The 24,879-nt window shown below is 37.0% G+C and overlaps 1 protein-coding gene across 3 annotated transcripts in view; it reads right to left on the bottom strand.

Annotated features, from left to right (window-relative positions):
- LOC133518609 (obscurin) overlaps positions 1-24,879 on the bottom strand; it is a 149,761-nt gene that overhangs the window by 92,852 nt on the left and 32,030 nt on the right. For all 3 annotated transcript variants that reach the window (XM_061852270.1, XM_061852271.1, XM_061852272.1), the window contains exons 4-6: positions 15,642-15,773; positions 2,882-3,052; positions 1,412-1,577 (exon numbers count right to left, since the gene is read on the bottom strand). In XM_061852270.1, coding sequence (XP_061708254.1) covers positions 1,412-1,577; positions 2,882-3,052; positions 15,642-15,773 — 469 coding nt within the window. The remainder of the gene's footprint in view (positions 1-1,411; positions 1,578-2,881; positions 3,053-15,641; positions 15,774-24,879) is intronic.

Here is a 24,879-nt window from a genome sequence, read left to right as displayed (position 1 = left end):
TTTTTTCAATAAATTATTTGTATTTGTAATCCAATCTAATATTTTAACCGTTTTTAGTGAAAACGGTTTTAGTAAAACATGACCTATTTATTTATCTCACCTCACCTGTTAAAAATCGATATTCTTGATTGATCTATTGTTTTTTAGTAGAGGAAAACGATATTTTAAATAACATCCAGCCCTTAGACTGGTTATAAATAGCTATACTATTAATTAAAGAGGTTATAATAAGCGTAACATTAAGTACTGTTTATCCAGGTGATTATATTTTTACAGGTGTAAATACAAACAAATTTTGAGTGAAAATAATATAATCGTAAAGTATCTCAATGAATTATGTCATCGATAAAACAATATTAATTACAGATACATGTTTGAGAGAACAAGCTTATTAATAAATCAATTTTAAAATATTCATTCACTTTCTAGAAATACACTAAATATTTCAAGTTCAATCTACGCAATCTATGACTAGGATGCTGAAAGTTTATAATTGTATCTAACGAAGTATTTTGTCCCATAGCGACATCTCTGAAAAAGCAACGATACTGCCAATACAAATCTAATTTCATGATAAGCTGAAGTTTGTTCAGTGAGGATATTTTCGGTGAAGGTTGTCTCTCAATCACGCTAGATGGCGCAATGAATACGTTCATATATTTGAAATAATGCAAAGCTTATTTTATAGATGGCGTCAAGATATGATTTCTAATTTTAACATAATCGAGAACATTCTGTTTTCATTTCACAAGTGTAGATGGCGCTTCAATGCTTATCTTGAAAATTTAGTTTACTTTCCCGATATATCTAAGGAAAGAAAGACCTACTTACAAGTTGGTGGAGATTGTAGGTGGCAGCAGTAATCTATTAAAGCCGTTTATTGCGGTGCTTCCACACTCTATCGCTTAAGATGTCGGTGCATAATTGATCGAAGCGTTAGCTAAGGTCTCTGTTTTGACTAGGGCAAACCGCTTTCGTATGTCGGGATTTTCTCCTCTAGGTTCAGTAGTTAGATAGTTTTTGTCGAATTCGATTTTTTGTAAAAAAAATTAAAATGGTGGAAGTTATCATAAATGACTTAAATACCATTTTCAAAAGTCTATGTCACTTAAGACCATTGTGACCAATGACTCAACGAAGTAAACGTTTTTTGCTTTTACATGTTTTAAGCTTATGAATTTTATCGCGAAGTCTACAGCTCACAGAACCTCTAGTTAGTTTAGATGGCCATTTCCATTTTATCGTGGAGTGGATTGAAGCGAAGCATTATGCATTGAGTTTTGCGGTTCTCGAGAAAATTCTTCGTTTCCTATGGGAAACATTCTTGAGCGAAAAGGTTTCCCATACGGGAACTCCAGAACGGCATCTAATTATGCATCGTTTCCAACATTTCTATTTAAATTATACTGACCTGGAAGTACTTGGCCACCTCAGGATCGTTGGCGAGCAGATGCTGCGCGCGCGGCTCGTCGCGGCAGTACGCGACGTGCTTGTCGAATTCGCGCTCCATGCGCAGGAGGGCTCGGCCGAGCATGCGCGGCTCGCTCGCGTAGTATTTGATGCCTTCTAGGAGTATCCTGTTGATGAAAATATGTATTACGATTGAAAGTCTTTAGCTTATTATGGAGACAGATAAGATATAGTCAGATATTTCCATCGAAGTTTTATTAATGTGTTTACAGTCATATTTTATTTGGTTTGGTTTGGTTAGCCACATTAGGGCTCATGCTAGAAATGTCTATAATGTTTATTTAGGGTCGCCGTCATCGAAAACGATGAAGAGGACTATACCGGGTGTGGCCTGTAACACGAGCAATGAATTTAACTGTAGGCTGTACTCCTCAAACTTACCAACATTTGTTCAGCGATTTTTGAATATTATGAATTCTTTAGATTTCCTATTTATCATACAAATTAAATATTACCTTCAATGTACGCTATCATTCGTGTAATTGACGTTATTTGTCACGCTTTAAACATAACAAAATTGGCAATACATTGCGTCTTAGAATAAACTTTAAAGTGTTCTAAAAATCAAAATAAAAGTTATTTTTAAAAGTTGCTGAACAAATGTTGGTGTGTTTGAGGAGTACAGCCTACAGTTTAATTTTTTGCTCCTGTTACAGGCCACATCCGGTATATATATATTTGGTTTACCTATCTGACTGTCACATTTAAGATTTTATGACGACAAATGTGCTAAAATTTCATCATGCTATGGCCCATAGCATACGAGAGTAGCTTTTACTAGGTACATTGTATTATTCATATTCATATTTATTTCGTAAATGCATGGTACATTACACGTCAACACATTATAAATATAAGATTAAAATTTAATACATTTTCAATCATTATTAATAAAATAAATCATTAAAAATACATACACACATACATACATACATATAATCACGCCTATTTCCCGAAGGGGTAGGCAGCGACCACGGATTTCCACTTGCTACGATCCTGACATACCTCTTTCACTTCCTTCACTTTCATGACATTCCTCAAAAATACATATTAATCATTTATTAATTCCTACTCTTTTCTTATTCACGGATAGAAAACTGGGCCTTATTCGGTTTATTCACACATTAACATAACAAGATTCACCGATGCTCATTTTTAGAATGTTTTTCTTCTGTTTTCAAGAAACTTGCGTGTTATGGAACTCAGCAATCTGCCCAAAGTTAAAAAATAACAACTCCCTGTTATAGAAGACTGGTTTGGGTGTTAGCGCTTTGTCCAAAGACCCCATGTACCAACAGAAACACTCTTAATTATCCATCGGTGGACTTTATGCCATTTGTAATAAGGTTGACCGATGCATAGTTAAAAATGTGAGCGATGGTACTGGGAGATCATTTGTTGACAAACTTACGTGTTATGGAACTCGGCAATCTGCCTAAAGTTGGAGAACAGTAGTTCCCTGTTGTCGAAGACTGGTTTGGGTGTTGTCGCTTTTTCCATAGGTCTCATGTACTGGGAGACAACTTGCTGGATGTCTCGGCCGAATTCCTCTTCTGTCTCGATCAGCTCGCGGACCACAGCTCTGGAAAGGAGAAATATATTATATATTAGGATTTGATACTTGACCGCAGTATTGACGTCAGATATTTAAGTCAGTTCTCAGTAAACTTTGAGGCTGGATTTGAGGTACAGAATTGACGGATCGCACGAGCGTGACGCCTTCCTGGCGACTATGGGACATATTAGTTACATATCGTCAGTTGACAACCAAAAGTCACTAATTTACTACCACATGTGCACTTGTGCAGAGCCATAGTGGACCGCAGTAGTACCAAAGCAAGGTTGTTTTATTTTTATTTTTTTCAGAAATTAGTGAGTTTTGGTTGTCACCGGACGATATGAGTCATATGGCAGTTAATATAAAGCCAAAAAGTATCTAATATGAAACGAACTCGATAAGGACACTTTATTTGAAGCAGTTATCTACCTTACACTATACTTGTGAAAGGCAGCTTCTCCTTGGGTATTTGATTTACAGTAAAAACGTTTGACAGCAGCGTATTAGGTAGCTTAAAAAACCTGTCTTTCATTAACATTCAAACTACCACTAAGAGTATGGTTTACAAGTCTTTTGATCATAAATTGATAAATATTTTAGCTGCAGGCTTTGGTAACTTTTTCTTAGTATATAACATTTATAATTTATATAGTAGTGTTTCTACTTGAAGTAAAAACAAAACAAAATATTTTCCGAAAATAACCTAGTTTATTCTAATACTTCTAATAATATACATTTTATTTAAACTCCAGATAGGTAGTGACAATAGAACTGGCTATTTATATCTACTGATACATTTTCCTAGAATGTGATGACGTCTAACTGATGACGTAGGTAGTTTCATTTCATTGACGCGTGGTTACATTTCGAAATAGGGAGAGAGTGGGAGAGATATTTATTAGTAGCTAATAAGTAGCCAATAACTTTACGATGTTATGAAATGCCTCTGACGCTGTGATAACTCTATGACTTTATATTTGTTCTGGTCTATTTTCTACAAATTATGAGTCTAAAGGTGGCGACTGACTTGTAACATTTCGGTGTAATGTAACGTGATACAACCCGAGCATTACAACAGTCAGTGCAGCGAGCCGAGCCGCTCGACGCGAGCACCGCGTGCTCCACTCGGCTGACGGTTTTTACGCGAATCCCTTTGAGTGTTACAAAGGTGGCGACTGACTTGTAACGATCGTCGTGAACGATACATTACAAGCAAATGTTACAAGTCAGTCGCCACCTTTAGGTTATTATCGTCATCTCTTAAATTAGACAAGTATGATCAGTGCCAGCCGAATATCTAAAAGCCCCTCATTCAACAAATATTTTATGAATATTGTAATCATGCATCTTCCCTCATCTTGTGAACATGTGAGACGACGTATAGGTATTACTAGAACCGCAATGGATAAGCTGAAAAGAATTTGGAAGAACCGAAATATCATGCAGAAACATCAGGATAGTTCGACTTGCATGGGCCCTTGTCTTTCCCATATTCTTATTTGCTGTAGACGGATTATACCAATGGCCTATAGCCTGGATGTCGACTTATAATAAGTTATTTTAGAGATAAAATTGCATACAATGTTACGACATACGCTTAAATAAATAGGATGCAGAGACGTGGACTACCCGAATGACTGAAGCTGGAGGTAAATCCTGGGACATATCAGGTGCACGGTAGAGCAAACGGGATAAGACTGCGTTTAAGACCACCTATGCAACAGATTGACCAGATCAAATCTGCCATGGATGGACCCCTGAATGAAAAATCGCAAGAAATTGTACGACAAGCAACATCTGTGCCTTATATTAGGAGTTGACTATGATACTGCAAAGAATATAACGACTGAAAAGAAGAAATCACACAAAAGAAGAATCATACATCCATCGCTTTTGATATTTTATCAGAATCATACAGTAAAAATGGCTTTAGTAAGGTAGAAGTACTAGTGCTCGACGCTGCACCAGTATTCGACATGGGCACTTTATGCCAAAGTGACAAGGATTAAATTAGAATACAGAAAAATCTTCGTTATTCAAATTTAACCTGTATTTCCATGAAATAAAGTGCCCATGTCGGTGACTAGTGCAGCGTCGAGCTCTAGTACTTCTACCTTATAGTTGCTAGGACGAACCTTCTCAAGATTTTATTTTTATTTACAGTTGAATTCTCTAATATGTAATGCTAATAATCAAAACTCATAGTTTTTCTCATTCCCAGATGGCGGAGAAAATACACACCCTACTCAACACATTGAGATACTGTACCCTACGCTTGTGACTATAGAATTAAAAATAAATGGAAAAGCCATGGAAACTTAACGCAAGGTGTTTACTGGCCTTTTGAGGGTCAAAGGAGTTTTGGTCAAGATGGGACACTCTGACAACACCGATTGTCGAATGTGTGGCGAAGAGGAAGAGGCAGTAAGACACCTAATGTGTGAATATCACGCCGTTGCCAGACAAAGAATGAAGAACTTTGGAGCAAGTTATCTGAAACCAAAGGAATTTAAAAAAAACCCGCCAGACTCCGATGACTCGGGCACGTAGTCCAGATGGGTGAGGATCGTGCAGTCTGGAGAGCGTACTCTGGAGTTCCAAATGGCCGAAGACCATCTGGACGCCCTAGGTACCGCTAGAGAGATGAAGTGCAAAAAGACCTTAGCGAACTCTGCGCCGTCGACTGGACAGAAACGGCTCTGGACAGAGAAGCATGGCTGTCTTTGATGTCGGAGGCCAAGATCCACTTCGGGTTGCTGCGCCACAGCAGTAAGTAAATAGTAAGGTAATTCAAAACGCTACCCATGAGCTCGACCATCCAGCACATGGAAATGGTCAAGAAAGCTCTTGAGTAGTTGATGGATCATTCTTAAAGGGTTACACAGTCAAAAGATTTCATTTGTAACCCATTTCGCACCTTGTCACAGTGACAACAGTATGAGTTCTCTAGCGACTTTCATGCTGTTTGTCACCATGACAAGGTACGAAATGGGTCGCAAATTAAATCTTTTGACTGCCCAGAACATCCCTGGGTCGAAGTGTATCCGCAAGGGCTCCCGAAACTGTAATACGATAATGATAATTTTGATTGGCATGGTTTGCGGATGTTTGTCACAAACTTTTGGAATAACCCACCTCATTTCATGCAAGTCAAATGCAATTTGCAATGCATTATAAATCACAATCTGTCCTATTACCGTCCGAGCTCTGCCAAACTGTCCACACAATGTGCAGGCCATAACTTCTGACATTAACGGAGTGTTAATGTTAAGTGGGTTTTGGACAAATTGTTCTGGAGACCGCGTGATGTGTGACTAAATAAAGAGAGGGTATTTTTAGCACTGTTTTATGTAACGTTGCACATTGAGGCTAGAGTTATATAATATTACACTGCAAAACCAAACCACACATTTAAACAGAGATAATATGTGTCGAAGACCTGACAAACGTCCCGCTTTGTCGCTCACCGTAAGGACGAAATTTGCTTGTATCTTTACACGGATAGCCTGTCAAAGCGTCCTTATGGCACGCGACAAAATGGGACTTATTGGGCGAGGATGACACATGTACTGAAAGTGCTTTCTTCCATTTATTAGAATGTTTTCTTTATTTATTGTCTTGTAATGAACTTTGACCACGATTAGGTTTCAAAGTCTGATGATGAAGCCGGAAGATAGGCACTGGCATTCCATGATGGAATATCGTATCATAGTCTTGTTTGCACTTGTGAGAAAGGTCACGTAATGGACTTTGAACACGATCAGAAGAACACTGAACTACTTGAACGTAAGCGTGTTTTTCGAGTGTTTTTTAAACTATTAATTTATTTGAAACCTATCATCAGTCAGGATTCCGAGCAATGACGATAATCTTAAAAATATCGTTAAACCAAATGACGGAAAACTTATTCAAAATCCAAAAACAAACTCGAAATCTGGATAACATCAATATTAAGGTCATCATCAAACAAATGTGTAAGAAAGTCATACTTGTCACATCACACGATCGACATGTGTCAGACTCAGACGCTTTGTGGTGTGTTGACTGCTTTAAGTCTGCCCCGGTTTGTAATAGCCTTAATAATAAACGTGTAATATTTCCGTGGGTTCTTGGAATGAACACATGCAGTTTAGGCAGAAAATATTGTTGACTTTCAGTGCCAAAAAAGAAAGCGTTGGGTCTGAATTAAGAAGGCAGAACCAACATAACGTTAAGAACCTATCATGTTCTAAATTAAAGTGGAGTAACAACATAACCTTTTATAGCACATAAAGTGGAGTTCATTAAAAATGGATTAGTCTTAAGTTAATGGATTCATTTGTGTTACAAAAATTAACCTTGGTATTTGTACTTAATTTATACACATGTAAAGGTGCGACCAGACCGCAGCTTAAAAAACGGTCACGATACGGAATCGCAGTGACGCGTCGTATGCGTACCGTTTTTGACGCATGCTCACCACACCGCTGCTTAAAATACGCTGACGCACCGAAAATTGATCTGCGTAAAAATCGCAAAATATATTACACGGAGATCTTATGGCAGACACCACACCGGTGACGTAAAAGACGCAACTGTTTTGTAAATGCAGCGTTTTTTACGCAAAGATTTGCGAACAAAAAAGATTCGCGTGAAGCACGTCACTGCGATACCGTACCGTCACCGTTTTTAAGCAGCGGTGTGGGGAGCATGCGTCAAAAACGGTACGCATACGACGCGTCACTGCGATTCCGTATCGTGACCGTTTTTTAAGCTGCAGTCTTGTCGCACTTTTAATCTATAGCATACGCAAAAACACTTTCATAGAAATAAATTAAATGGCTTAATAGTCACAATGGAATCAATTAACTTTAGACTAATTACAGGTCCTTAACTATGTAGAATTTACTCTTTGAATCCGACCAATATAAGTTGGCAGCGATTTTGATAGCCCAGCCTGTGCAAGTGTTAAGTAAACGTCATAATTTCAGAGAAGTTTGACGTTTAAGGCGCTCTTATAGAGAGATTTTAGGTTTTTGAGGGGGTGAAGCAGACGAAGTGGTAAAGCAGGCAGGCGGGCGCCCCGCGCGCCGCGCTCGCAGCAAGCCTACGTCCTTATTCTGACGCCATCCGTATTCTGGTTTGTTAGTTCTGGGATCTTTTCCGGAAATTTATATTGATTATGATTTAAACTTAATTAAATTAAAAATTTGATAATTATATATAATACTAGAATATACCGCGGCAAATTGAGAACCTAGTAAAATGATAGCAAATCGTTTTGTGTCGAAATAATATTACTTACTAATTCAGACAAAAGTTACAACTGTCTGCTTTAAATCATATATATATACCTATTCAAAACTTAGTTGACCTTAAAAATGCAATAGAAGTCAATTTCGGGCAAGTAGTGAAAAAAGGAAGAATACTAGCAAAGCTAAGTAATTTGTGAAAGTGAACGTAAAAAGGTAGCATGTTTTTGCTGGTATTGAGATAACTGAAAACATAAGCATAAGGTATGCACAAGCATATGTAGCTCCAAAAAGTAGATAAATTATGCTATCTTCTCAAAAAAGAACCATGACTCTAACTGTAACGACTATTTCTATGTTATTTTTTGAATTGACGACAATGAAGACGATTATAAAAAAATTTAAATGCAAAAGTCGAGAAAACTGCTATTATTATTTATTATTTAAAGTTTATAATGGCAAAAATGCACTTATACTACTACTACTACTACTTCGAAGTTATATAGTAATGAGTATAATTGACTGACTTTAATTAATGTTTAATAAAGAATCAGTCTGGTGTCTGTCTACTCTGTCTGTAATCAAATATTACAAGTATATTTGACCCACTGAGGTTTCAGATGAAGTTGAAAATGTGCATACATATGTAAGTAGGGTGACAATGAAATATTATGGTACCATCGAGCTGATCTGATGCATGAGAGAGGAGGTAGCCATAGGAACTCTGTGTCAAAATATCGCAACCAAATTGCGTTTGAGGTTGTTAGAATTGTCTCAATGAGTATTATTTTCCTTTGGAAAGAAGTACAGTTAAGACCTGTTCCGTAAAGTTAATTAACATACAAAACTTTTCCGATGAACAAAATTATTTTATCGTCAACTATGTTATTTATCCCTTCAAGTGGTGGCCCACCACTCACGGGTCGATGCGATAGCCAGAAAGCTGTCGGCCAACAGAGGGTGGTTAGTGAGGTGTTGCCATATTTAGTGGCAAAATTAAAGGCTTTGAAGTATATTTACGCTCTTCTAGCGCCCAAAAGTAGCTAGCAAGTTAGACAAGGAAAACATACATACACACGCTTGTTAACGCTTGGTTGCTAAGGACCGTTCATCCGGGATCGAACGCCTAGGTCGAGTTCTGTCTTGATTTTTAAAGAGGTTATTTTGTAAATACACGGTACCCTCGAGGAAACGGAAAGATTTTAACAGTATATTCCGGATCGTATTTAGAGGCAAAAATGTCATATAAACTTTTTTAATTCGCCTAGTTTCAGAGTTAATACCAATTAAAAAAAATATTGTGTTTTAGTGCATAACGCCTTTTTGATGGCTATGTCGCCAGTCGCCACTTTGGGACCTAGTCTAGACTACCTTCTTGACAGATATCAAAGTCACAAGGTACCATTTGAATGGACAATTTTTACGAAAAAAAATGTACCAATTTATATTAATCCATAAATTTTCCAAGAACATGAACTTAATATGTTTAAAAACATACAAAAAGTAAAAAAAAAATGCGGAATTGACTTAAACTTGTACATGAAATTCTTCTTATGACCTCAGGAATACGTGGTTAAAAAAATTCCGTTTCCTCACGGGCACTTTTTATGACTTAACCTTTGAATTTTAAGCCCTACGTAGAAAATTTATTAACAATTACCTCCAATCATAACTTTGTTTTGTGGTGGTAGTCATTTTTAATAACGAAACTGGAAAACTGTCACTGTTGCTAGGTTTGATTAGTTAGGTGCATGTGGCGAAATGCATAAACATTACAATAATTTAACAACAACAAGGACAACTTCAACAGAAGGACATGATGTCACGATCCTCAGCATTGAGGGACCAAGAAGAAGAAGACAATAATTTAATTGTTCTATTCGAATAGCGTATTTAGTGCTTATTCTAACGATATATGCTTCAATATATACTTTTATACATAGATAAGCTTAAATAGTTGAATTTGTAATATTCTCTAAATCCGCGCTGAACACCCGACGGGGCCCCGCCACGTGACTACTTTTTACGTTTGGCTTCTGCCACTTGAAGGGATATACTATAGGCCTTGACTAGTGATTCATTTAAAAATAAACTATTTTAATATATACATATTACACATAAGCACCCTAATGCAAAAATGAAGAAAATATATTTTGCGAAACTTTCGATCGATTTTTCCACTTATATTTTGTATTGGCAGGAAAAATAGTAAAAGCATATCACATAACAAGGTCCAAGGTTTTAAAGAAGAAGGTAAAATTGGCTAAGATCTGAAATTGACGGCCGAGTGTCATCGAAATTTATACTTGAAATAAGAAATAAAATGTAACCAGTTTTCATTTCATACAAAACAGAAATAGCATGGTATAAAAGTATTATACCAAACTTTTACAAAGGACTTTATGTTTAACATTATCAAAAATGGAATTTAGTGACATTCTTCAATTTACAGAATAATTAACCAGTGAAATAAAAATATTGGCGAGAGGTACAAATATATACGAACTGCCGAACCGAGTACTTGCAAAATTTTGAATGGAATTTGAAGGGTAAATATCACTCCTGCTCACCTTACAAAATAAAATAGTTGATAAATGTTGCAAATAAAGTCTTAAGTGTATACCATATGAAAGGTAATAAACCAGAAATACCAAACAAATTCAACACTTATAACATAAACTATTACAGCCATTTGAGCACTTCCACAAAAACGTGAAATGGTACCTTTCACTAAGCACTATTTAAATCCCACATATTTAAATCCAGTATATCTCCTGCATCCTGTATGTGTTAAAAATGAAGCTGTTCCAATATAATGACTTATATAAATTAAACAAGCGGATTAATTTTATTTGTTTGCGTTTAAAAATAGGTATTCAATTTGATTACTACTTTAATAGCCATTTAAAATATTATTTTACCTAAATTGATAGTTAAAAGTAGGTACCCCTCACGAAATAAGTACTACTGAATTTTATACTTAGCAGTGTTTTTTAAAATGTACATGTATTTTACCTTCCTCGTATTAAAAATGAAAAGTAGAGTGTTTAACTCGGGTGCAAGGCACCATTTCATCATTTGGTTAATCGTGGCTGTATGCCGGACAGGTGCGTGTGTAAAACTTGTCAAAAAAGATAATATGACGGACGGATGTCTGAAATGTCACCGTATTTAAGAATCAATTAGCTTAAAAATTAGTTTTTTCTTCGTAAGAGTGATGAAAACATTGTGTGTTTAACATATTTGTGTATTTATAGTGTGATTATCCATTTTATGTAACGTCCGCTAAACTAGCACAGGTCCGACGCTGACAGTGGTCACGGGCGTACTGGCGTACTGACGGTATTGCCGCGCAGGGTAACGTTTAGTAGACAAAATGTTGATCAAATATCAAATATCAAACATTTATTCAGCAAATAGGCCACAGGGGCACTTTTACATGTCCATTTTTACAAACAATAAATTAAAAAAAAAAAACAATTACAAATATCGAATCTATGAAATAATAAATATTTTATTAGAGATGTATACTGTCTCTAAATGTCAAATTACACAAAAAAAACTATGATAAAAAAATAAAACCATAAAATACTAAAATTCTTTAGAGATGTATAAGTCTCTAAGTGTCAGAGATAAAATATAAAAATATATATTAAATTATCCTTAGAGATGTAGAGGGTCGCCAAGGCTTGAATTCTTATATAAATAATTAAAAGACAAAAAATTAAAACAGACAAGAACCGAATGAAGTGTCTCACGTTAATGTCACTCAAAAGTAAAGTTACATACTTTAACATAACCTGTACCCCGTGTAAGCTTAAACAGACCGGTCTCCACAAACAGCACCCGTTCACGAGTATGACGTGTATCTCAGCCATCGCCTCCCTCAACCTTCATTCGGGAAAGTGGCGACCCGATCAACAACGCCACCGTAAGTAAAGACTTTTAAGCGAGCATGACATGTTCAAGCTGCCGGGTTGTATTAATATAAATATAATAAAAAAAATTGTGAGATAGATTGAATTCATAATTATGAATGAAAAATTTAACGCATCGATAAACTGACAAGCAAAATGTTAGAGTTACTTAAAAGCTATTGAATGAAGTAAATTTCATATTGATATTCATCATAGTACTTCTAAAATATCGAAATAAATACAGTTTTAAGCATATTTTCAAAGCAAAAATCTATCGAGAAAAAGATGAGCCATCGTGTTTCTGACAAGCATACGGCTAGTTCAAAGACAGAAGTTATACATACTAGAAAATAATCGATGAAATCCTTGTACAAGCCTGTAAATATCGATTTAAAAATAGCGCATTTTACTATACACCGCGCCTTAAAATAACTCGTGCACGGCGGGGCTGTTAAAATCGCTGCCAATTTATCTTATGGACTAGCGGCAAAAGCTGAGTCCCGAGCCCATTGTCGCACTTAAGAGTTTGAATGTAAACAATAGTTCTATATGGTATATTATCATAGTTCTCAAAAGCTGTATACTTATTGCTACTGTGCTGTAATGAATGCTTTTAGAGTGGTTGACTGTTTAGTCGAATCAAGTTGCTCAGTCAAAACGATTAGTCAATCATGTTTGCTGCTGCTTGCTGTATGTACTATTTATTTATTTTTTGCGACAATAAATGACTTTTTTTTTTCTTGGTCTGATTTCTACATCTTCGTCTACAGGCGTACAGACTAACGACATCTAAAAGATACGTAAACAGGGGCCCATTTCTCGAACGGTATTAGTCTAATATTATTAGTGTGTTGCCATGGTAACCGACTTGACAGTTCGTGGACTAATAATATTAGTCTAATAGCGTTCGAGAAATGGGCCCCAGAACAGTGTTGTCATATACAATTTTGCCGAAGTGGTAGAACAGCGTGCAAAAATAGGTAGAAATGGGCGGTTTTAAAATGAAAAACAGGTAGATGTACCACTCAATAGCAAGTACATTTTTATGATCAAAAGTGTGTATAAATTTTTCAAATTATTTATTAATCTTTAATATTGTTATGTTAGTACACGTGTTTATTAAAGAAATCGAAACAACAGTTTTTATTACATCGAATCTAAATTCGGTAGAAATTAAGTAATGTTCCGTCACATGTATTGAGAATTACTTACAATTGTACCATTTTGAAAAATAGGTAGATTTCAGGCCGAGGGAGGTAGATAGGTAGAACGCAGGCAAAATAAGTTGCCAATAAGTTGGTATATGTGACAACACTGCCCCAGAATCTAGTCTAGTACCTAATACTAGATTAATAATTGCCTGTTTATTCTGCTCTTAGTAATTTTCATAGGAACAGGCACCTCCGTGCCAACTTCATGTTATGCACACAATAATTATCTTTGTGCCCATAACCTGTCTAGGTAAATTTAGATTTTGTGGCTTCTATTTTATTCCTTTGCCAGCTAGGTGATTATTCGCTCATTCATAAATTATTGTTTTTAATGACTGAACTTTTTTGGGCTAAACTTGGTTTGATACGATCGTCAAGATCGACTTGATGAATGGCGCGCATCTCATGCACGATTTTCACTTTATTTTGCAAGCACCAACCAGCGTGAGCGATCTTCAAGGTCATATCACAAAAAGATCGATACCGTAACAAGTTGTTAAATTACAATCAAAGAGAATTTGAAATAAAGGTGTATTATCAAAGAAAACTTTGTAGCCACGTAAATTTACTGCCATCTTTCAATACATGATAAAAACTTTTAGAACGCCATTTGACTTTGACCCTTATCCTTTCACTGATATGTGTTAAATTTGTTAAATATCAAAAAGTAGCGCCTTCTTACCGGGCACAACCTAAAGGTTATGGCAACATCGCATCAACATCGCTCTAAACGATGCTGCCATACCTTTGGCCTTTGATATATTAGATGGCGCCACTTTTTGATATTTAAAAAAGTTAACACGGTACATATCAGTAAATGAATAAGGATCAGTGTCAAATGGCTTTCTAAAAGTTTTAATAATGTGTCAGTAAATTTACTGTGGATACAAAGTTTTCTTTGATAATACACCTATATTTCAAATTCTCTTCAATTACAATTAACTTCCCGGTAATAACATAGGAAGGTTAATATAGGGAGCGTGCATGAACTGTAGGAGGCAGCACAGGAGCTGTCAGATTTATGGCGCGAAGCGTAAATGTGAGGTTTATTGTTCCGATGTAGCCCACAAGATGGCAGAACCTACTATGCACAAGAAAACACTTGATGTGTAAATGTGCATGTTTATGGTTCCGATTCAGACCACAAGATGTCAGACCCTCCAACGCGCACAGTCCCTATACCATTCTACGGATAAAATCGCGGGCACTCGTGTTTTTGGTTTTCGTGGCAAATCTTCAACAATCTAATATTTCAAAGTGTTCCATATGAGATATTATTTATATATCTTGATATTATTTATGATCCGGACGCGTTTATATACGAGACACCAATTGCCTATAAAATAATTGCACGGATGAAAGACCCCATTTTATATAATTTCATGGAAATTGAAGAAATCGCTATAAAGCTGGCAAAAAGAAATTTATTACGTTTGGGATTTTTTTAAGTCGTTAATTTTGTTTTCGCAATTTTGTGTGTCATTGTTTTGTTTTCAGATTTTTTTAAAGATTAAGACTATTTGTATTTATTATTAGAGAAGTTCTGTACATTCGTGGCAGCCTCGGAATTCGTGACGTAGTGGATAAGCTGCAGGAAAGTCGCCTCAGATGGTATGGCCATATAAGCCGCAGACCAGTAGACTACGTCGGAAATAGTTGCCTCAACCTCAGTGTCCAAGGCCCTAGATCACGCGGCCGCGGTAGGACTAAGAAGCGCTGGCTGGAGGTCGTGAGGGCGGACATGGAATAGAACAATCTCACATCTGAGGATGCCGAAGACCGGGAAAAGTGGAGAAGATTAAGTAGGAAAGCGGACCCTGGCGCTAGGCCGGGAAAACGCTAGGTTGAAGAAGAAGATTAGAGAAGTTCTGTTACAGAGCTTCTGTAGGTCTTCTTATAACCACCACAACTTAGAGCAAGTGCAAAGCGATTAAAGTGTCATTCCGAATATACACTTTATGGGATTAGGTGGGACATGTCCCCAGGCAGAGTGACGGCAGGTGGACTAAAATTGTAACGCATTGGTGGCCGCTTTTAGACGAAAAAAGCCCTTGGGGTAGTTAGGGTCTAACGTTGGGTGGACGACGTTCGGAAAATTTCAGGGCACTTCTGGATAAGACTAGCCCAGAACCGGGATAAGTGACCTACACGAACAGAGGCCTGTTCTTAGCAATAGGCGACAGAAGACTACTTATAAAGTAATGGCGATGATGATGCACTTAGACCAAAATATGAATGTTTATTGTATACGTACTGTCGTCTTGCAGCTGATGCTGTGGTGTCCCGCTCCGCCGCTCTTGTGTCTCGTAATATCCTGGCCGGAACCAGCCCCTGCCGAGATCGGATCTCGCCAGCATCCACATCTTCTAGCACTCGGACCATCCATCTGGAAGAGGAGAAAATTATCTTTGGAATTATATTACTGTATAAATTTAAATTTAAAAAAAAACTGGAAAATTTATAACCAGCGTCTAATGAGTTAAAACTATTTAAGTATGAACATGAATCATCATTAATCTTTATTCATGATATCCCCTATGCCTATAAAGGTAAGGGTACTAGAATCCCTTGAGTCAAACTCAAAAGTAGTCCAGAACTGTAAAACAAACCTAAATGCACTGGCTAACTCCAACAAAGTCATACTTAGATGGGTACCAGGGCACTCCGACATTAACGGAAACGACGAAGCGGACGATCTTGCTAGAAAGGGCGCAGACACACCCCTGGTAGGCCCAGAACCGTTCTGTGAAATCAAAAAACGGGATGCATATTCTCTGCTCAGCAACTTAGGAAAAACGAGAGCAATCAATCGCTGGAAATTCATTAAAGGACAAGAACACTCGAAAGCTCTAACCAAAGGGTCCAAAAGCAAAACTGCTAAGGAGCTTCTAGGGCTCAAAAGACAGAAAACGTGTGCGGTGACTAGAATATTGACTGGACACTGTAAGTTGAACAAACACAGGTATCAAATTGGAAAGAAAGAAGAGGCGACATACAGGTTCTGCCAGGAGCCAGAGGAGACTGCAATGCACATTATTTATGCCTATGGACCACTAATGTCAAAAAGAAGTACCCACTTAGGGCGGCATGTGTTGCAACCCTTTGAGGCACAGAACATTACAGCCCAAAAAATCTGGATTCAACGGGCATTAGTTATGAACCTTAAATGGCCGTTACGATAGAACACTATTTGGCCGACGTGGCACTCAAAGGCCCGCAACACTTCAATAATAATAATTATTATTAACCCTTTACCTTAAAATGCACCATGTGGACTTCACACCAGGCTCACATAGTGAGCCATGGCTAATTAGCCATTAAGGTCAGAACTTCGAGCAACACCGGGAAGGGAGACGGCGTTCATACTATTTCCCCTCTGCCGAAGCATAGGTACCTATGGCGGTGCATGTTGTGAACTTGTGACTCGTCCGTACACAAAAAGAGATCGAGGTGTGCAAGATTTGTCTTTGACGTATGTCATTTTCTATGTATTTGTGTCATCATTACAGATTGGATTTTGTATGTAGTGAGTGAGAAATGCGACTGTGTGCACGTTTCCCCCCGCAAAAAATGGTAGAATGATTCGTTCGGTAAGATATCGCTTAGGCTCCTCCCTTCCGACGTGTCGGAAGCCGGTGTTGCTCGAAGGGTCAGAATGAATAAGACAGGCTTTCAGCTGAAAATTGTCCACGGAATTGCTCGTTGAAAATAAACAGTTTCTATGTAAAATCTCGGTCGCTCAACTTTTCCCACACATTTATATTTATTAACACTTTCTTTTATTTCACGCCAACAAATTGGGAACTGCCATTCAGACAACGACACATATGCGTCAGTAGTAGAGATCACCATTCCACAGATGTCGCATTAGACGCATAAATAATGAAGGAAACTAATAAAGGCCACAACAGCTATGTTCTTTCGCCAATAATAGTGTTTATTTTTGTATTTATGATATTTGTAGTTATGTAAATTATGTATAAGTATTTGTAATGAAGACCTTATTGCTTAAATTAAATTTTAAAATATAATAATAATCGAAGGCACAAATTACTATTGTACCGAAATTGCGAAATTTTCCACATATGAAAGTTTCAGAAATTTCACATATTTTTGTATGGGATTGAAACTTTTTGAAACCTATAATGAAAATTATTCTTTTATTTCTGATATTTCCGTATCATTTCCGACTTGAGCTTGAACTTGAGCAACGTTGCATAATGCTCACTAGATGGAATGTATTAATATCACGTTGCAAGCGTGCTAAGCGTGATATTAATACATTCCATCTAGTGAGCATTATCTGTGCACACCGATCATCAGAACGAAGTCGAAGCAACGCTTCCGTCGCATCGACACGCGGAAGCTTTTAGCGTTCGTCAAGCTTGTGACGTCACATAATTAGGGTTGTCACTTTAATTAATGATGTAGATTTAGGGCAAGTTATACGTCATTGATTTTATAATTAGATTTGACGTGGTAGTTGCCAGTTTGGGTATAAAAACTTCTTAGAGTTCGGCTTGCCGTCCTGAAAAATTATCCATACACGATGATTAATCGGTAGCAGAAGTTGAAAAACAGGAATAACTAAAATATAATTAAATAGTCAATGTTTCATAGACGTCATGTTCATATTCATATTCGTATATTTAAGCATAATAATTCATATGACATGTCACTTTTCATAATAGGAGGAGAATAAAATTCAACATCAAACATAATTGAAAAAAGAAAAGTTTAATTTCACATAATGTAGCTTATACGTGATCATCATCGATTACTGTTTTTTTAATGGTTCCTGGGGACCTAGCCAACAAGGCGCGGAAACAAACCGGTTGAATTTCCATACCGTTATCATGTACTTGGCGCAAAACCTTTTAATTTTTAAACCGGTTTTTATGAGAACAGTTCTCGTTAAATTAAGTGGTTAACAGCAATTAAAACCGGCTTCTTACTATGTCGGCGCCTATGTTTACGTAGCACACCATCAGGCCGACTGGCCGTTTTGTCAGTCGTCGAATAAACCGTTTTTTAGGTTACAATAAAGTTCTTAAAACGTTCGCGTTCTTATAAAAGATCGGAGGAAAACCGAAATAAACCGGTATTTACCGGTATTTTATAAACCGCTTCCGAGCCTTGCTAGCCAAGATGCGAATCGTTTGTGCTACGACAACGAAACGCTTTCTGTATCCCTATCATTCTCTATTAAGGCGCCAGAGTGACATATAGCGCTTCGTTGTCGTAGCGCAAACGATTGGCATCTTGGCTAGGCACCCCGATCTCAACTGTTAGGGGCTATCGAAACATATTAATAGAAAAAAAATATATAGGTTAAAAAGCGAGCAGAAATATAAAGCGCTGTATACTTCAATAGGTTATTTGAGACACAGCCAGAACTGGCGATGTTAAATAATCATAAATATTTGTCAATAAACATTTTCTAATTCACATAGAAATGAACATCCAAACGACTCAGGAAGTCATCGCACAAATATGTGCCCTTTCAGCGTGACATGATTCATGCTTCAAAATTCTCGTACACTCGTAAATGTCAACTTGTCAGATATTATCTATTTTAGAACGAGTTTAAATGACTTCTGGTGACTTCCTTAACGCCTGTACGCGTAGACCTGGGCAAGTGAGAAAGTAAAATAAGTAATACCCTTAAGCTAAGAATTAATTCAAAAGTGGAAAAAAACTGCCTTGGGTGAGACTTGAACTCACGGTCTCTGGATCGATACTCCAGCGCTCTGCCAACTGAGCCACCAAGACCTCATCCATAGCCAGCAATTCATAATCATAAAGCATAGTTCAAGTCTCACCCAAGGCAGTAATTTTGCCACTTTTAAATTTATCCTAAGTTTCGTTTCTGCTTGTAAAAAAATAATCTTTACCTAACAAATTGCCTGATGCAATGTACAACTAAAAATCAATTACCTACAAATAATTATGTTTATCTCTGTAGTCTATGTCTATCAACGGGAATATTATCGCTAGAAACTTTAATTTTATTTACAAGACATTTATTTCGAGGAATACATTCGCTGCTAAGATTGGCTACGTCAGTCACCTGAGAGCGCACCAGCGACACTCTCAGCGGTAGAAAGCAGTTGCTGTGGCCGAAAACGGCTAGGAGACGATGATGATGATTTCGAGGAATCTAAAACATTATGACAGTTTGTCATTGAAAAAGATAATAGTACATTGTGCAACGGTAAGCGAGGGTTGGTAATTCTGGAGGGAATTAAAGACCCGAGTTTACAATATTCTTACCCCCGGAGTTACACACAATGTTTTTCATCATACTTGCGAAGAAAAAACTAAACTTTAAGTGGAATTATTCTTAAATACGGTGTACATATCAAACATTTGGCCGCCATAATATAGTCATTTGTTGACAGGTTAGGCATCGAAGGCACAGACCTATTCGGCATTCAGCCACGATTGTAATTTATGTAAAAATATTTTAAACGGCTATTAAATTAATCAAATTTAATATTTTTAAACATAAACAAACATATTAAATAACTAATGGCAGTATTTTTAAACTAAAATTCATTAACGCTACTTGGTTTGTATGAATTAGTTACATAATAATAAAAAAAGACTCGATAGGAAGTTACTTTTTCCGCAATCCATAACTCCCTCGGGAACAATATAAGGCTAAGTACATCTGCATGAAATAAAGATATGTTTCGAGCAAGTGTGATGAAAATAGATTTTATGCATTTGATGAGTGATGACCTATATTCAGTTTAAATATTATATTATTTAGTGACAACCCTGCATACAAGTCAACGACCTCGGGTTCAATAGGTACATTAGCTTTTTACTGAGATTTTCTTTTGCAATAGTGTAATGCATGTGCTAAAAATAGTAATGATATTATCTCTTTTATTAGCTAGATTTCACTAAACATGCCAGCCGAAAGACTTCCACTCTGGCAAAGGCATCTGTAAAGGTGCGACCAGACCGCAGCTTAAAAAACGGTCACGATACGGAATCGCAGTGACGTGTCATATGCGTACCGTTTTTGACGCATGCTCCCCACACCGCTGCTTAAAATACGCTGACGCACCGTAAATTGATCTGCGTAAAAATCGCGAAAAATATTACACGGAGATCTTATGGCAGACACCACACCGGTGACGTAAAAGACGCAACTGTTTTGTAAATGCAGCGTTTGATTTGCGAACAAAAAAGATTCGCGTGAAGCACGTCACTGCGATTCCGTACCGTCACCGTTTTTTAAGCAGCGGTGTGGGGAGCATGCGTAAAAAACGGTACGCATACGACGCGTCACTGCGATTCCGTATCGTGACCGTTTTTTAAGCTGCGGTCTGGTCGCACCTTAATGGATTTCTAATTTTTCTACATCGACCGGCCGTACGCAAAGTAACTAATAGTTATTTACGATACAAGTGCAGAAAATAGGAAATCCACAACGAGTGGTGGTAAAATAAATTATTTTTAAAATAAAATTTTGTAGGTTACCTCCCATACAAAATGATGTTTTTAGACCCAATAGTATGGGGTATCGTTGGATAGACTTTTTTAAAGCGAATAAGGGTTTGCGAAAACCATTTTTAGGGTTCCGTACCCAAAGAGTAAAACGGGACCCTATTACTAAGACTCCGCTGTCCGTCCGTCCGTCCGTCTGTCACCAGGCTGTATCTCATGAACCGTGATAGCTAGACAGTTGGAATTTTCACAGATGATGTATTTCTGTTGCCGCTATAACAACAAATACTAAAAAGTACGGAACCCTCGGTGGGCGTTCGACTAGCACTTTTTGGATAAAGTTGATATTTTAGGAAATAATCGCTCCGAAAGAAAAAAAATGTGTCCCTATAACTTTTGAGCCATGGGTCCAAAAAATATGAAAAAAATCGATAACATAAGCTTAGTAAATAATTTAAATGAAAACTATAGCCAATATGATCGGTCTAGCCGTTTTTGAGTTATTGCAAAAATCTTCTCTTCTTAGTAAATAGCACTGCGAAGGTACTTCCTTATGCTTGTAATGTACATGATACTTTATATCCCTCGTTTGGGCTGTTCTGACAGAATGGTAACTACGAAATCCTACACTGAGCATGACCCGACATGCTCTTGGCCGATTTGTTTTGAATTGCGGACGATGGTACGTCACCGTGAACTGCCATCTAGAGTCGGACCAATCTAACTGCATGCCAATTGCAATGATATAGTGTGGCAATGTTGTAATGACATAGCCACACTTTATTATATTCAAATCAGTGCAAAGTAAGCTAAAACACACTCTAGTCCCACAATAGTTCAAGCTTTATTGAGCTACATTACAGAACACTATTACACACTAACACACTATTTATTTGTAGTTTTACATGTATGTAAAATGTATAATTGTTGGTGCAATAATAGTACATTACTATAGAGGCCGGGAAACGTAGGGTTGCAGGCCAAGTAGATATAGACACGCGGCCGGCAACCCCGTTTCTCGCCGAGATTTGTATAGTGCTTTTCTCAAACTTGCAATTAAAAAAAAAATGTAGTCAATTTGTTTTGTGGCGACCTACTCGGCTCGCCACTCTACCAGCGGTGTACAACCTTACGCACGGTCCGCGCGTCTGCGCGTTGCGCCACCGCCGTTACTTAGCAACGAATATGCACAACAAATCACCGTCCCGTACCTATATTTGTTGATGGTTGAATGCCAAGACGTTGTGTCACAATTTGACGTTAAAAAACAAAAGAAGGTTGCTTTACAGTCCTAGGTGTGTAAGGCAGTATGAAATTCCTTTACATATCATCTTCACTCATCGCACCTGATATGTAGTATTTCCGGACCTAATTTGACGTAAGTCATGTCATAATTTCATAGCAAGTTTGAGAAAAGAATATTTCCATAATTACTTACTTACTATTAGGTATAAATGTGTAAGATTGTCGTACATTTTTTACAGTACATATGGGGCTACTTTATAGCACTAGTGCGAGAAGTAGCATATTACGTTACTGTGTCGAACATTTAAAGGGCCATATGTACTGTAAAACGTTGTACGATACATGTGCGAATAGGTAATTCGCAACTCGTGTCGATTTAAAACACTCCCTTCGGTCGTGTTTTAATTTATCGCCACTCGTTTCGAATTTCCTATTTTTCGCACTTGTATCGTAATGTACTATTTTATCATACATTAAAGCTTAGAACTTAGAAGAGATCAACGTACCCATAACTATTCTCACAAGTCCATACAATATTAACAAACTAGAGCATCTTACTGAACATAACAAAAACACCGATTTGCAAAAGTACAACACATTGACCGACTTCAATGTTTTGAATCTATCAATCTTCTATCAAAAGAGGCTGGCCATAAGATGGTTGCGAGTTTATCGCCTATAAGACCATGCGTCTCGCACTTACACACTTGTTTGAACGTGAAGGCTACGATGACAGACGTTAAAGGTGTGACCATCATAGTGCCGAGCTATAATATAAGTGCCATCGCTAACGCTGGCGATTCTTAAATTTGCTTCAATTAACTAAAACTCAAGAGATCTTCGATTAAATGCAATTTAAATGAATCCTACGGTCTTTATAAAATGGTTTTTAAATACGAAAGCTCGCTCAAAGAGAATAAAAAGTCCTGGATTCTCTGAATTCAGCTATCACAGTAAATCAAGCGTACTGGGGCGTAGAAATATGACATTCGCATACCAGAGTTACGTAATCTGTTATTTTGCTGTGTTGAGCTTGATGGGAAGTGGCAGATCATTTGTTTTGGGTTAATTTAGGAACACAATAGGCGATTACCTATATAAAAAAAATGAGTAAAAAAAAAAAAAAAATTAATCTGTTTATTTCATACCAAATGAACATGCATTTTTCTAGCTTAACTACTAATCTTAAATTAAAAAGATTTTTTGAGTTAAGGAGTCTAGGCGTGTAGAATTAATTATACAGCACACTTCATCTTTATATAAATTTGCATTATTTTCGCATTTTAAGCATGTGTTTCTTTAACATAGATCTAACTTGCCCACATGTTCGACCTTCTAACGAGCTTACTAATTCATATGGAAATCTATTCAATATACGCGGTATAATGCATTTCCTTACTCTTCGACCATATTCATTGTTTGTTTTTCGGACCTCAAACGTTGGAATGTTATCTAGGTTACGTAACCGTAAAGGTCGTGTTTTTTTGTTTAAGTATTTTAAGCTATTGTAGTATTGGGTTACAATGGAGTATTTGACCGTGTTGAATACAATTCCAGAAATAAAAGATAAATGGTTACTTATAGCTAAAACCTAAATGAATATGTACGCCGAATCCAAAAACATGGGCGTAGGCAGGTACAAGCAGGGGACACAGCTGCCCCAAGGAGCTCAAATTTTAACTACAATGTATGCCCCCGCTGCGGCGTCTGCCAAGCACTTACGACAAAAAATACTGACAGATTTTGCTTTTCAGTGTCCATCAGTACATTTTTGACTGCTGCCATATATATTATTTCGGTATTAGATGGGTTAAATTTCGCACCGGAAGCGGCATTATTTTTTGTACTCTCGGCTAGTTATCGCGGTATCAAGTCGGTACGAGCTTTTGCAGCTCTTCTACCAAAAAGAGCTGGTATCCAGAATTAAATTTTTGGTAAAAACTTATTTACTTTCAAATAAAAAATAGACATATACAATATATGAAAAATATAAATCGTAATGTAACAAATACTATGAAATAAGGTTAAACGCTCATTTAATAGTAATAAAAAGCCGGATGTGCGTGCGCCTAACGCGCCCTTTGCGCAACGTAATTACGTTGCGCAGACGCAACGAGTGGAGGGCTCTGACTAGTGTAACGTGACCTCGAGATCTGAGGGACTACCGAGAAAAACTAAAATCGAACTTTCTTTATCTGCCTCTCTACTGTTCTTGCTTATTCAAACTCCATTCGTTGTGAAACATGAAATGGTACATTATACTATATATTTCACGGTAAGTTATATTCCACTTATCACTTATCGCACTTCACACAAAACAAGTTCAATCTGCTACTTTGACACCTGAATTTACAAATACGCAATAAATTCATTCATTCATTCGTTCAACAAAAGATTTGCAATGTAAATAAAGGTAGCAACAGGCGGTCCAATCGCTGGGCTGAAATTATTTAGATAAACATTTAAACTAAATAGTCTATTCGATGGGGTTAATACAAACAAAATACACGGCACCACAGACAGCACAAAGCGTTGGCTTAAGTGCGAAAGAAAAAGTCGACGAACACAATAAAAAAATAGGTAGGATTTTGGCACAGATCAGGGATCGGAACCGGTTTTTTGCAAAAACATCGAAATAACCATATATTTCGGTTTATTTTATACTCAAAATGTAGGACTCAGTTGTGTTTTTAGATAACGACTTCGTATTATTAGATTGCCCGATTAGGAATGAAATAATTACCAAAGAACGAAAAAATACCGTTTTCGTTACTGGCACAGATATT

Source organism: Cydia pomonella, chromosome 6, assembly GCF_033807575.1.
Source record: "Cydia pomonella isolate Wapato2018A chromosome 6, ilCydPomo1, whole genome shotgun sequence".
NCBI classification, from domain to species: Eukaryota; Metazoa; Arthropoda; class Insecta; order Lepidoptera; family Tortricidae; genus Cydia; species Cydia pomonella.
Note: the sequence above shows the minus strand (reverse complement) of the source record. Positions and strands in the feature narration are given on the sequence as shown.